The sequence below is a fragment of the Eleutherodactylus coqui genome, chromosome 2, assembly GCF_035609145.1.
Source record: "Eleutherodactylus coqui strain aEleCoq1 chromosome 2, aEleCoq1.hap1, whole genome shotgun sequence".
Lineage (NCBI taxonomy): Eukaryota > Metazoa > Chordata > Amphibia > Anura > Eleutherodactylidae > Eleutherodactylus > Eleutherodactylus coqui.
The window spans coordinates 27,850,753-27,864,686 of record NC_089838.1 but is presented as its reverse complement, the minus strand read 5'-3'; the positions used below and the strand labels follow the sequence as shown (position 1 = coordinate 27,864,686).

The window sequence follows — 13,934 nt, the reverse complement described above, 5'->3', positions numbered from 1 at the left end:
CGTACCCTTACGTCATGGGGCGGGAAGGGGTTAATATATGTTATTCAGATTTTTTATATATATTTTTATACATTTATACCTTTCTATATTTTAGTGTATTTTTATCTATTTAGCCCTCCCCCACACATGCATTTGCAGAAACGCAGCGTTGAATGGCTGTGATTGGTTCATCGAGCGCTGTCTGTGATTGGCTGAGCCTGTGCTCAAGGAACCAATCAGAGAAATCTCTTGCTGGAGGCGGGGTCTTCAAACCCCATTACCAGCAAGATATGGTCTGTCAGCAATAACAAGTGCCCGGAGCTCCGGAGAGCAGCGGCAGGGACCCAGACAGCGCCAGCTAGGTGGGTATTGATTTTTTAGGTAGTGTAGCTAGCGCTTGCGTTTAGCACTGTCAAAAACATGGTACCAAGATGTGACATGTTTTCTGCAGCGCTAAAACCGCTGCCCATTCATTTCAATGGGCGACGCACAACTGAAAACCCACAGAACATGCATTGCTGTCAAAGCGTAGTGTTAAAGACGCTGCATTTTGACGCTTGTGTGAACAGCCCCATGGAAATGAATGGGAGCGTTGTACAGCGCAGCACTAAACACTATACAAAAACATCTGTGTGAGGGAGGCCTTACATGCACAGTAAATCCTGACTGCAGCACGTAAACTGTCAGCCAGAGGGCGGTGTTCCGCTTCTGACACATCACCGGCCCCTTCCCAGATAGTGTCCAGGGCACCACATGATGATCCCCACTTATCACACATTATAGTAATTTCCACTACAATGCAAGTGATTACCTCACTTGAAAACATTCAGTACAGATGATTTAGACACTATTAGATTTACTAGATGAGGTAGGAATGAACTGAATTGTATAGAAGTTGTAGTATGAAAGGGGGTTGCATAAAGAAGGGCCTGCTTCGTTTCCAGAAACAGCACCACACTTGTCTGTGAGCTCATTTGGTTTTGGATTTTAGTCCCATTTACTTTAATGGAGCTGAGTTGCAATACCAGACATGGCCAGCAGACATGAGTGGTGCTGTTTCCAAAAAAAAAAATTCTAATCCTATATAATCCCTTTATTAAAACAGACAAAGGTTTTATCTGCTGGAGTTAATAATTAGTTATTTTCAAGGACTGGAATATTACTGGTTTACATTAGTTTATGCAGTCACTCACCTCTGGAAGACTGGCTGAAAAAGGCTTCTGCATAATAGGCGCCTGGTACATCATTCATAGTGCAGTGCATCAGTCCATTCTCACAGTAACTGGAAACGAGTAAGCATTAGATAATGTTATTATACTATTATACGATGCACGTTCCACACCAATGCTGTGCTGCGCTTTACAGTATAACACATGTGGATGGCAGGGGCGTAACTATAGAGGATGCAGGGGATGCGGTTGCACCCGGGCCCAGGAGCCTTAGGGGGCCCATAAGGCCTCTCTTCTCCTTATAGGGAGCCCAGTACTATGAATAAAGCATTATAGTTGGGGGCCCTGTTACAGGTTTTGCATCGGGGCCCAGGAGCTTCAGGTTACGCCTCTGGTAGATGGGGTTTTGGAAATCTACATTGAAAATTAAGAGGCTGTGGATTTTGGAAATCTGCAGAATGCTCATTATCACGAGGACACCGCATGGATTTTCAAAGTGGATTTCCGATTTTTGATGTACATTGTGCAAACTTAAATGTGCCTCCGCACCCTCCAATCAGAACATCACTATGAACCTCAGAGGAGAGCTGCTCCCAACCAGATGGTCTTGCTCCGGCGGACCCAGTCTGTGCATGTTACATGGTTACCAAGTCATTTCGATTTCTTGCACATAATACTACATTTTCCCCAGCAGTGGCTCAGGGCCAACTTCAGTTGAAAAAAAAGGAACTCCCTTTTTTGATACTACATGTAAGTATTAGAAACGGCCACTAGATGTCACTGTACTACAGCAGCCATAGACCGAAATCATATTTTATGGCTGAACCAGTGATACATGAGGCATCTGGTTACCGTGAGATACGTCTAAACAGAAAGACAGGCTGCTCTGCAAAGGACAGGATTGTTATTGTCAGCTGGATTGCACTTAGCAGCTGACGACAGAATTCTGTGTCACAGGTATGAAGAAGTATATTTCAAGTTGAGCTGCAACCATGATTGCTGCCTCTGTTACCACCCCCTTGCTGTCAGCCCATTTACCCACCATCCTTTATATACTCCAGAGCTGCACTCCCTATTCTGCTGGTGGAGTCACTGTGTACATACATTACTTATCCTGTACAGATCCTGAGTTACATCCTGTATTATACTCCAGTGCAGCGCTCGCTATTCTGCTGGTGGAGTCACTGTGTACATATATTACTTATCCTGTACTGATCCTAAGTTACATCTTGTATTATACTCCAGAGCTGCACTCACTATTCTGCTGGTGGAGTCACTGTGTACGTACATTACTTATCCTGTACTGATCCTGAGTTACATCCTGTATTATACTCCAGTGCAGCGCTCGCTATTCTGCTGGTGGAGTCACTGTGTACATATATTACTTATCCTGTACCGATCCTAAGTTACATCTTGTATTATACTCCAGAGCTGCACTCACTATTCTGCTGGTGGAGTCACCGTGTACATACATTACTTATCCTGTACTGATCCTGAGTTATATCCTGCATTATACTCCAGAGCTGCACTCACTATTCTGCTGGTGGAGTCACTGTGTACATACATTACTTATCCTATTCTGACCCTGAGTTACATCCTGTATTATACTCCAGTGCTTCACTCACTATTCTGCTGGTGGAGTCACTGTGTACATACATTACATTACTTATCCTGCACTGACCGGAGTTACATCCTATATTATACTCAAGAGCCGCACTCACTATTCTGCTGGTGTAGTCACTGTGTACTTACATTACTTATCCTGTACTGATCCTGAGTTACATCCTATATTATACTCCAGAGCTGTACTCACTATTCTGCTGGTGGAGCCACTGTATACATACATTACTTATCCTGTACTGATCCTGAGTTACATCCTGTATTATACTTCAGAGCAGCACTCACTATTCTGCTGGTGTAGTCACTGTGTACATACATTACTTATCCTGTACTGATCCTGATTTACATCTTGTATTATACTCTAGAGCTGCACTCACTATTCTGCTGGTGGAGTCGCTGTATACATATATTACTTATCCTGTACTGATCCTGAGTTACATCCAGTATTATACTCCAGAGCTGCACTCACTATTCTGCTGGTGGAGTCACTGTGTACATACATTACTCATCCCGTACTGATCCTGAGTTACATCCTGTATTATACTCCAGAGCTGCACTCACTATTCTGTTGGTGGAGTCATTGCGTACATACATTACTTATCCTGTACTGATCCGGAGCTACATCTTATATTATACTCCAGAGCTGCACTCACTATTCTGCTGGTGGAGTCGCTGTATACATATATTACTTATCCTGTACTGATCCTGAGTTACATCATGTATTATACTCCAGAGCTGCACTCACTATTCTGCCGGTGGAGTCACTGTGTACATACATTACTTATCCTGTACTGACCCTGAGTTACATTCTGTATTAAACTCCAGAGCTGCACTTACTGTCCTCTTGGCAGAATCACTATATATACATTACTTATTCTGTACTGACCCTGAGTTACTTCCTGTATTACACTGCACTCACAGCTCAATGACCCACTGGCAGAATCACTACCGTGTTTCCCCAAAAGTAAGACACTGTCTTATTTTTTTTCACAGTGTCTTATTTTCGGGGAGTGCCTTAATAGTCACCTAGCAGGCGGCGTTCTGGTCCCTTGGGCTGGGCTGTAGTAGTCCTCAGCTCAGACAGAGCATTCTCTTCCTGGTAATGGGGCTTGAATACCCCGCCTCCAGCAAGAGATTGCAGTGATTGGATCACAAGCACCGTGGCTCAGCCAATCAGAGGACTACACGGAAGACTGCCAGAGCGACGCAGCCCAGCGCAAGGGACCCAAAAGCCACCTGCTAGGTGAGTATTGTTTTTTTTCATGTAGTGTAGCTAGGGCTCATTTTCAGGGGAGGGCTTATACCGGACTAGGGCACCCTGAAGGAAAAACCCCTCCAGAGGAGAACCGCCCAGGATGCACCCGGTCTTTGGAACTCTGAAGAACGCACCTTCACCAGGTCACCAAGAATATTCCTACTCACCCCTTCCAATGGGAGGATTTTCCACTGTGTCAAAACTAGACACAGTACGTCCCAAGTGAAATACCGGACCACCATGCTAACTAAGAATAAAATGAAGCGATCCCTGCCCCAAAACACCCCTAGGAGAGGTCAACTAGCTGCAGCCAACTAATGGAAGCCCCTAACCTGTTGTAGTTAAAGTCCCCTGGTGCAAGCACTGAGTCATGACTGACTCCTAGGGTGATGTCACATTGTGACGTTTCATTGGCAGACTGTTTTTGCGGGGTGCTTTGCCATTGCCTTCCCCAGTCACCTTTACCCCCAGCAAGCTGGGTACTCATTTTACTGACCTCGGAAGGATGGAAGGCTGAGTCAACCTTGAGCCGGCTACCTGAATCAAGCGGGGATTGAACCCACAACCTTCAGGTCGTGAGCGAGAGCTTAGGAATGCATTCCTGCTGCCTACCTCTATATTAAAAGGACAATAAACCAAGAAGTGGTCCATGCTTTCCAGTGTGTTGCCACACACTTCCTGGAGACAGTCTCTTTTCTTGGTGCTCCCACACTGCAGAATGTCCCTTATATACAGTAGCTTACCATAAAAGAGGCGCAAAGCCAAGTCCAAATACTTTAAAGGGATACTTACCGAATGTTAAAGAATCAGCCCTACATTCAGATCTTGATTTGGGCAGTCACCGAGGGTTAATGATCCCTGGAAGTGATTCACCAAAGTGCTTCTGTCAAGTAATTTCCCTGAAAGCATCCTGACTCGCCACATACCCAAAACCCCATGGCGTGTAACCTTCAGAACCCTTATAATATTAAAGGATGAAAGGGGTATACCAGATGTTGCCTCAAGACTTGGCCCAAAGCCAGTCTGTGCATCTATGTACACTGATTCTGACAAAATCATTATTTATCTTGTTCTAATCCTGAGTTGTTATTGTTTTGCGCTGCTTCCTTCAGTTGTGTGATATACACGCCAGTATCCGCTCTGACAGTATCGGTCATCGTGTCCTTTGGCAGCCGAGTCTTCATTTGCCCCTGATCTGTCCAAGCATTATAGATTTTTCTAGCGACTCTGCTCACATTATATGGTCAAATCTGTGAGTCTGAGTCCGGCCATCTTGTCCTCCATGAGTCTGAGTGTGGTCCTCTTGTCCTCCATGAGTCTGAGTCCGGCCAGCTTGTCCTCCATGAGTCTGAGTGTGGTCCTCTTGTCCTCCATGAGTCTGAGTCCGGCCAGCTTGTCCTCCATGAGTCTGAGTCTGGCCATCTTGTCCTCCATGAGTCTGAGTCCAGCCAGCTTGTCCTCCATGAGTCTGAGTGTGGTCCTCTTGTCCTCCATGAGTCTGAGTCCGGCCAGCTTGTCCTCCATGAGTCTGAGTCTGGCCATCTTGTCCTCCATGAGTCTGAGTCCGGCCAGCTTGTCCTCCATGAGTCTGAGTCCGGCCAGCTTGTCCTCCATGAGTCTGAGTGTGGTCCTCTTGTCCTCCATGAGTCTGAGTCCAGCCAGCTTGTCCTCTATCAGTCTGAGTCCGGCCATCTTGTCCTCCATGAGTCTGAGTCCGGCCAGCTTGTCCTCCATGAGTCTGAGTCTGGTCATCATTATCTCCAGTGATATATTAGGTCTTTTACGATTCAGGACTTCTCTGTTTGTTACTTTCGCCATCCAGGACATATGCAGCAGCTTTCACCAGCACCACTGCTCAAACGCATCAATCCTCCTCCTATCAGCTTCCCTCGTAGTCCGGCTCTCACATCCATACATGGCTTTGGGGAAACCGGTGATTTGGACTATTCTGCGTTTAGTTGCTATACTGATATCCCTACTTTTCCAGATTTTTCCCATGTTTAGCATCGCGCTTTGCCCCATTGCTATCCTATGTTTTATCTCTGGCATAGATTCTCCAGCCTGGTCAGTTTTTGAGCCAGGGAAGATGAAGTCTCGCATGCATTCTATGGCCTCATTGTTGATTTTGATTTGAATTTGGCCATTTTTTGCAGTTGTCATAAATGTAGTCATCTTTAAATACAGGCCCATTTTATCACTTTCAGCTTTAATCTTCCATATCAGCTGCTTCTGTTTCTGCAAGCAGAGTTGTGTCATCCGCATGATGGAGATTGTTGATGTTTCTGCCACCTATTTTCACCCCAGTTTCCAATTTGTCTAGGTTCATTTTCCACATGATCACTTCTGCATATAGGTTAAACAAGAAGGGTGAGAGGATGCGGCCCTATCAGGCGCTGTTGCCAATCCCAAACCAATCTGTGTCCCCATACTGTGTTCTCACAGTGGCTTCTTGATTTGTATAAAGTGATTTTATTAGCTTGACTAGATGTGCCGATATGCCCAGCTCTTGTTTTACATCATGCATTATATAACAGAGCTGCACTCACTATTCTGCTGGTGCAGTCACTTTGTACATACATTACATTACCTAATCCATACTGATCCTGAATAACAGCCAGTAGTAAACTCCAGAGCTGCATTCACAATTCTGCTTTTTTTTATTGGAAACTTTCAGCAAACTTGATGTCAAACACAGTCCTTTTACAATAGTGAGTGCAGCTCTGGAGTATAATACAGGATGTAACTCAGGAGCAGTACAGGATAAGTATGCTTACAGTGACTTCACCAGCAGAATAGTGAGTGCAGCTCTGGAGTATAATACAGGATGTAACTCAGGAGCAGTACAGGATAAGTATGCTTACAGTGACTTCACCAGCAGAATAGTGAGTGCAGCTCTGGAGTATTATAGACGATGTAACTCAGGAGCAGTACAGAATAAGTAATGTATGTACACAGTGACTCCACCAACAGAATAGTGAGTGTAACTCTGCAGTATAATACAGGATATAACTCAGGATCAGTACAGGATAAGTAATGTATGTACACAGCGACTCCATCAGCAGAATAGTGAGTGCAGCTCTGGAGTATGATACAGGATGTAACTCAGGGTTAGTACAGGATAAGTAATGTATGTACACAGTAACTCCACCAGCAGAATAGTGAGTGCAGCTCTGGAGTATGATACAGGATGTAACTCAGGATCAGTACAGGATAAGTAATGTATGTACACAGTGACTCCACCAGCAGAATAGTGAGTGCAGCTCTAGAGTATAATACAGGATGTAACTCAGGAGCAGTACAGGATAAGTAATGTATGTACACAGTGACTCCACCAGCAGAATAGTGAGTGCAGCTCTAGAGTATAATACAGGATGTAACTCAGGATCAGTACAGGATAAGTAATGAATGTACACAGTGACTCCACCAGCAGAATAGTGCGTGCTGCTCTGGAGTATAATACAGGATGTAACTCAGGATCAGTACAGGATAAGTAATGTATGTACACAGTGACTCCACCAGCAGAATAGTGAGTGCAGCTCTGGAGTATAATACTGGATGTAACTCAGGGTCAGTACAGGATAAGTAATGTATGTACACAGTGACTCAACTTTTCTATACAGGTAGATAAATTCTGCAGGTAAATTGTAAAATGGGGTCCAGAGGTAGAAATATACTTTAAGGTAGTGTAATGGGTTTATGTACAATCCTATAGAAGACAAGTGATAATGCACCAAAATAGTCACAAAATGACAAATTCAGCTTTGCCATGCTGCAAATCCTTTGGCTATTCAGTGCATGCCTATGGTTCCAGATGTAAACGCTTTCTACATGTCTACATTAGCACATACCACATGGAATGGTGATCTGAGAACACGTCGTCTGGTTGGAACAATTCCCCATCATAATAGCATGAGCACTCAGACTTGGGAACACATTCTCCATACTCATTAGTGTACAGTCCAGGGGGGCAGTAGCATCCTTCCATGCAGAGCTCTCTGCAGCTAGTGTCAGCCTGTGACAATGATCTGCAGGTCTGGTTACAGGGACTTCCACACTGCTGGTAAATCTTCCCTTCTGCACACCTGATGGCTGGGAAAATACAACACAGGAATGACGTAGATGACATGGCGGCGCTTACTGGGATACGAGTCATTAATAAAGGGACTGGCTTGCAGCTGGTATTCCAATTCACCTGGAGTGGTGATTGAGCATGGCCACACACAGCCTGCTCCATATAAGTCTTTGGGATAGATACTGTAACATTCTAGTGGGCATGCTCATCCGTTTCCATATTTCCCATAGACTTTTAAGGAGTAGGCCATGCTCTGACTACTGGGACCCACATCAACACCCTTTAAATTGGTGATAAGTTGAGATGAGCGAGCATACTCGCTAAGGGCAATTGCTCGAGCGAGCATTGCCCTTAGCGAGTACCTGCTGGCTCGAGAGAAAAGGTTCGGGTGCCGTCGCGGGGGAGCGGTGAGTTGCGTCAGTCAGCAGGGGGAAGAGAGGGAGAGAGAGATCTCCCCTCCGTTCCTCCCTGCTCTCCCTGCCGCTCCCGCCTGCCGCCGGCAGCCGAACCTTTTCTCCCGAGCGGGCAGGTACTCGCTAAGGGCAATGCTCGCTCATCACTAGTGATAAGTATTAATTGTGGAGAACTGATCACTTCAATATATCACTTTTTAATGGTTGGATATGCAGATTGCATGACTACATAGAGTGTTGAGTAAACCGAAGCGGCTGAACCCTGTTTCAGCTCAAACTTTGCTGAAATTTCAGTTCGATATGAACCTGAACCTCAGGCATTTTTTCTCAGCCGAACCCACTAAAATGATTTCTTCTTCTCCTGCATAAATGTATGTACTTTATAAATAAATGTGATTATTACTATGAAGAAGAAAGGCTCAGAAGCAAACTGAGAACTTAAAAGCTCCATGCAGTTGTTGTCCTTGGTCAGATTTGAACCTAGGACACCAGGACTGGCCACTGCACCACCATGCTTCTTCTTCCCCTTCCCTCTTCTGAGGAGTAGGAGAAGGAAGAATGAAGAAGCAGAGGAGAAGATTAGAGGAGGGGAAAGAAGGTGGAAGAAGCATAATGGTGGCTCAGTGGTTAGCACTGAAACCTTGTGTTCAAATCTGACCAAGGACAACACCTGCATGGAGTTTGTGTGTTTCTTTTTCCTAATAACAATCACCTTTATTTATACATTTATTAAGGAGGAGGAGAACTTTTATGGCTCTTAAGACAGTGTTATATACCGGTTTTAGGGGCATTGATGAAGTTCTGGTTCAGTTCAAACTAATTCAGACTAAATCGAACTTTTTGCTGAAATAAGGCAAACTGGCCAAACCAAACTTTTCAAATGTTCGCTCAACACTAATTACCTGCTTTAATTTCTCTACCTGCTAGTGATGGTTGTGACTGAAATGGTGAAACCTAAGGCCCTTTTACACACAATGATTATCGCTCAAAAGCCATTTTTTGAGTGATAATCGTTGTAAATGTGTGCTCATCGTGCACTTTTCGTCCATCGCTGAGTTCAGGGACCGCACACTGAGTTATCCGCGGGCAGCGCTGATAACATTCTTTCAGCTGCTGTCCAGCTGGAGAACAATAGTGATTTATTTAGAGAACAGACCACCCGCTGTTCTCTAAATACATGCAAATGAAGCTAGTTAGCTACTAATGGTCTGATTAGGTAGGTAATGCAAAATGATCACTCAAAACTCAGTTTATGACGAATTTTGAGCGATCATCTCCGTCTGTAAATGGGGCTTTACTAATTAAACAGGGTATGGCCATGTTTGCTTGCCTTTTTATTCCTTTTAACCCAATATAATGATGCAGCCAGGAAGGAAAGGAACAGCTGTCATCTACCAGCCGCTCCATTACTGTCCACCTAATATGATTGGGTTGGTTTGTCCATATGCAATAGCATTGCCAGGGTTCATGCTAACTGGCCATGATGTTATTGCTGTATTATATTTAACCCTTTTCCATCATTAATGTGATTGATTAATAGCTAAACTCTACTTACAGCAAAATTCAGGTGATCGCCACTCGATGAGAACGCCTTTCCTGGAGCAGGCCATGGCATAGGTGGAAACAGCCGAACACATACAATCCTTCCCATTGGAACAAGAGCAGACGTCATAGCGGCAATTCTTCAGATATGGAAAGGGGTTGACCTCGCTGTGACATGGCTGGAATGTGAACTCCATGAGGGTGGAGCAGACTTCCTCTGCATATCTGGCTACAGAGACATTAGTAAAAACATCATTAAAATATAACCTTTGTATTTTGGCCATGTAGACAAGTGTTGACAGGAGAACCTATGAGCCCGGTCAGCTTAGGGACACCGACATTAGAAGCTGAAGTTGGAAAAAGGTCTACTGCAACATTTCAATGAAAGGATGCAATTGCATTGGTGTCATGGCTTTCATGTCTGCAGACGCCTTGCTGGATATGGAGGATGGTTGTGTTCTCTAGCAGATGATAAGCAGGGTTGCCAAATTCTGTTTTGTTTGTGTACTTCTTCATAAAAAATGACCCCTACAGTGCCTCTATAGTCACAGTAATCCCCCAAAAAGTAGTGACAATCACAGGAACCCCTTATAGACAGTGATAGACCCTGTAATCCACCGTAAACTGTGACAGCCAAAGTGTCCTCCTCCAGAAACAATGACAGCCACCGTGCTCTTCCTGCAATCAGTGACAGCCACAATTTCTCCAATAATCAGTAACAATACCCTCCTTATAATCAGTTACAGAAACTATATCCTTCCTATAATCAGCAACAGCTGCAATGCCCTCTCTATAAGTGACTGCCACAGTGCCCTCCCTATAATAGCGACAGCTATAATAATCCTCCCTCTAATAGTGACAGCTATAATAATGACAACTATAATGCCCTCTCTATAAACATTGACAGTAATAATGCCCTACCTATAATCAGGGACAGACACAGTACCCTCCCTATAATAGTGACAGCTATAATGCCCTCCCTATAATAATGACAGCTATAATGCCCTCCCTATAATAGTGACAGCTATAATGCCCTCCCTATAATAGTGACAGCTATAATAACCCTCCATATAATAGTGACAGCTATAATGCCCTCCCTATAATAGTGACAGCTATAATGCCCTCCCTATAATAATGTAAGCTATAAGTGTCCCCTATAATGACAGCTATAATGCCCTCCCTATAATAGTGACAGCTATAATAACCCTCCATATAATAGTGACAGCTATAATAACCCTCCATATCAGGGGCGTAACTATAGAGGATGCAGGGGATGCGGTTGCACCCGGGCCCAGGAGCCTTAGGGGGCCCATAAGGCCTCTCTTCTCCATATAGGGAACCCAGTACGATAAGTAAAGCATTATAGTTGGGGGCCCTGTTACAAGTTTTGCATCGAGGCCCGGGAGCTTCAAGTTACGCCTCTGCTCCATATAATAGTGACAGCTATAATGCCCCCCCCCCCCTATAATAATGTCAGCTATAAGCGTCCCCTATAATGACAGCTATAATGCCTCCCCTATAATAATGACAACTATAATACCCTCCCTATAAAGATAGATGGTAATAATGCCCTCCCTATAATCAGTGACAGCCACAGTACCCTCCCTATAATAGTGACCGCTATAATGCCCTCCCTATAATAGTCACCGCTATAATGACCTCCCTATAATAGTGACAGCTATAATGCCCTCCCTATAATAGTGACAGCTATAATGCCCTCCCTATAATAGTGACAGCTATAATGCCCTCCCTATAATAGTGACAGCTATAATGCCCTCCCTATAATAGTGACAGCTATAATGCCCTACTTATAATTAGTTACAGTGACCAGCAAAATCAGTGACAGCCACAATGCCCTCAGTATAATCAGTGACAGCTATAATGCCCTCAGTATAATCAGTGACAGCTATAATGCCCTCAGTATAATCAGTGACAGCTATAATGCCCTCAGTATAATCAGTGACAGCTATAATGCCCTCAGTATAATCAGTGACAGCTATAATGCCCTCAGTATAATCAGTGACAGCTATAGTGCCCTCAGTATAATCAGTGACAGCTATAGTGCCTTTATCTATAATTACTGAACATTACAATACCTTTCACTATAATTGCTGACGGCCACAATGCCCCTTTCAATAAACTGTGACAGTCACAGCGCCATCCCCCATTAACCCCTTTAGTGGCACTGCCACTGAAGGGGTTAATAGTGACTCACAGCAAATTCAGGGACACTTTGCAAACACCTGATCCTGATGGATCCTGTGGGGGTATTTTTCCATCAAGGTTCCATATTAAACTGGATAACACAACATGGAGCACAATAGTGGTTGTCAGAGATCCTAATAGAAATGTCCACAAAGATGAGAGGTTTGTGGACAGATTATAAAGGGTTGCCTACATTGGACAGTCTGTTTTATTTAGCTGGTCACGCTGATCCTGGGGTTGCCTCTACTTTTATGTAGCCACTTACCTCGTCTGGGATTCAGGCTACAGGGATCGGTGTCCTGCTTAACGAGATCTGCACAGTCACCATTCAGCTTCCAAGAATTTCCAAAGTCTTCAACACTGGCCTCAACAAGTCCTGAAGGTGTAAGGAAGTCATCACCTTGATTTCCATTGTAGTTCCCACAAAGGCCACTAATAGATTCAGCAAAAACTGGAGAAAGCTGTAAGAAGACATCAAGATTTAAATGGGGTTTTCCAGTACAGAAAACCCTTGTTAATACACCCTATTAGGGGATTCTGAGGTAACCCTTTCCAATCCACTGTCTGACGTCTTCAGACATTCTGATTGAAGGCTGTACAGCTCCGATGTCGGAAGACATCCGGCAGGGTATTCTTACTGTATATTACTGGCCACTCTGTCGAGGGCCTCTCCAGCATGTCGCATACTGCAGTACTGGCTCTAGCCAGCAGATGGTGCCATTGTATAATGGCAGAAAGAGAAAACCCCCTAGGAATTCCCGAATCAAAAATTGGATTGAAAAGGGTTAATAGAGGGGGGGGGGGTCCTCTAGTCAGGATCTTCATCTCTTCGCCATAGTTGAAAGTAGTTACAAAGAGCATGTCTCTCTGGAGGACCTGTCCTGTTCTGCATTACACAGACTCCACAGTGATATGAATTGGCACTGTGTAATACTTAATTTTCCCTGTGGTGGCGCTGCAGGGAAATTGAACATTACATAGGTTAGGTCTCCGAAGAGAAGTCTACAAGCACTGAGTAGTAGTATTCCTCAATCCTCACCTTAATCATGAGTTTTCCATGACCGTCCCAATCAATCTGTAGATCCTCCCGATACGAGAGTCGTACTGATAATGAAGCTGTCGTCTGGATACGGAGGGAACCTGTTAAGAATCCAATTACAGCAATATAAAGGGGCTCTAAACATAGAAAATGCGCAAGCAAATTAAAAAGAAAATTCCAGCTACTCTGTTAACCTTCTCCTTTCGTCATATTATGTCTATTTCCTCCAATAGTCTTATAGTCCCCCTCCTCCTATTATTTCATGTCCTGTACCTGGCTGTAAGATAACTGGCTGCAGCAGGAGCCTCCCCCCACTGCTCTGTTTACAGCAGGACACAAAGATTGTTAAGCAATGCCCCCTTGATTTGACCCCACCGCTCAACCAGTCTACAGCCCAATATGGAACTAATTAGCAGGAGATTAACCCTCGTGTTCTCTACAGGACTGTTTGTTTCAGGAACAAGCTGAAGACTGACAAATAGGCGGGAGCAAAATTATTTCCAGTATACTTGTATCTTTTATTTCTAGTTTGAGTCTTCCTTTAAAGGGACCATTACCAGGTTCATGCTGCCCGGAGTTTGATTCCAAGTGGCATCATGGGGGTGGGGCTACATTAGCCACTCCCCGCCCACATCATCTA

General features: G+C 44.4%; 1 protein-coding gene across 1 annotated transcript in view; it reads right to left on the bottom strand.

Moving 5' to 3' along the window:
- Window positions 1-13,934, bottom strand: part of VWF (von Willebrand factor) — a 167,834-nt gene that overhangs the window by 118,347 nt on the left and 35,553 nt on the right. Inside the window, exons 13-17 of the mRNA XM_066590522.1 lie at window positions 13,295-13,395; window positions 12,521-12,716; window positions 10,064-10,279; window positions 7,872-8,112; window positions 1,173-1,261 (exon numbers count right to left, since the gene is read on the bottom strand). Coding sequence (XP_066446619.1) covers window positions 1,173-1,261; window positions 7,872-8,112; window positions 10,064-10,279; window positions 12,521-12,716; window positions 13,295-13,395 — 843 coding nt within the window. The remainder of the gene's footprint in view (window positions 1-1,172; window positions 1,262-7,871; window positions 8,113-10,063; window positions 10,280-12,520; window positions 12,717-13,294; window positions 13,396-13,934) is intronic.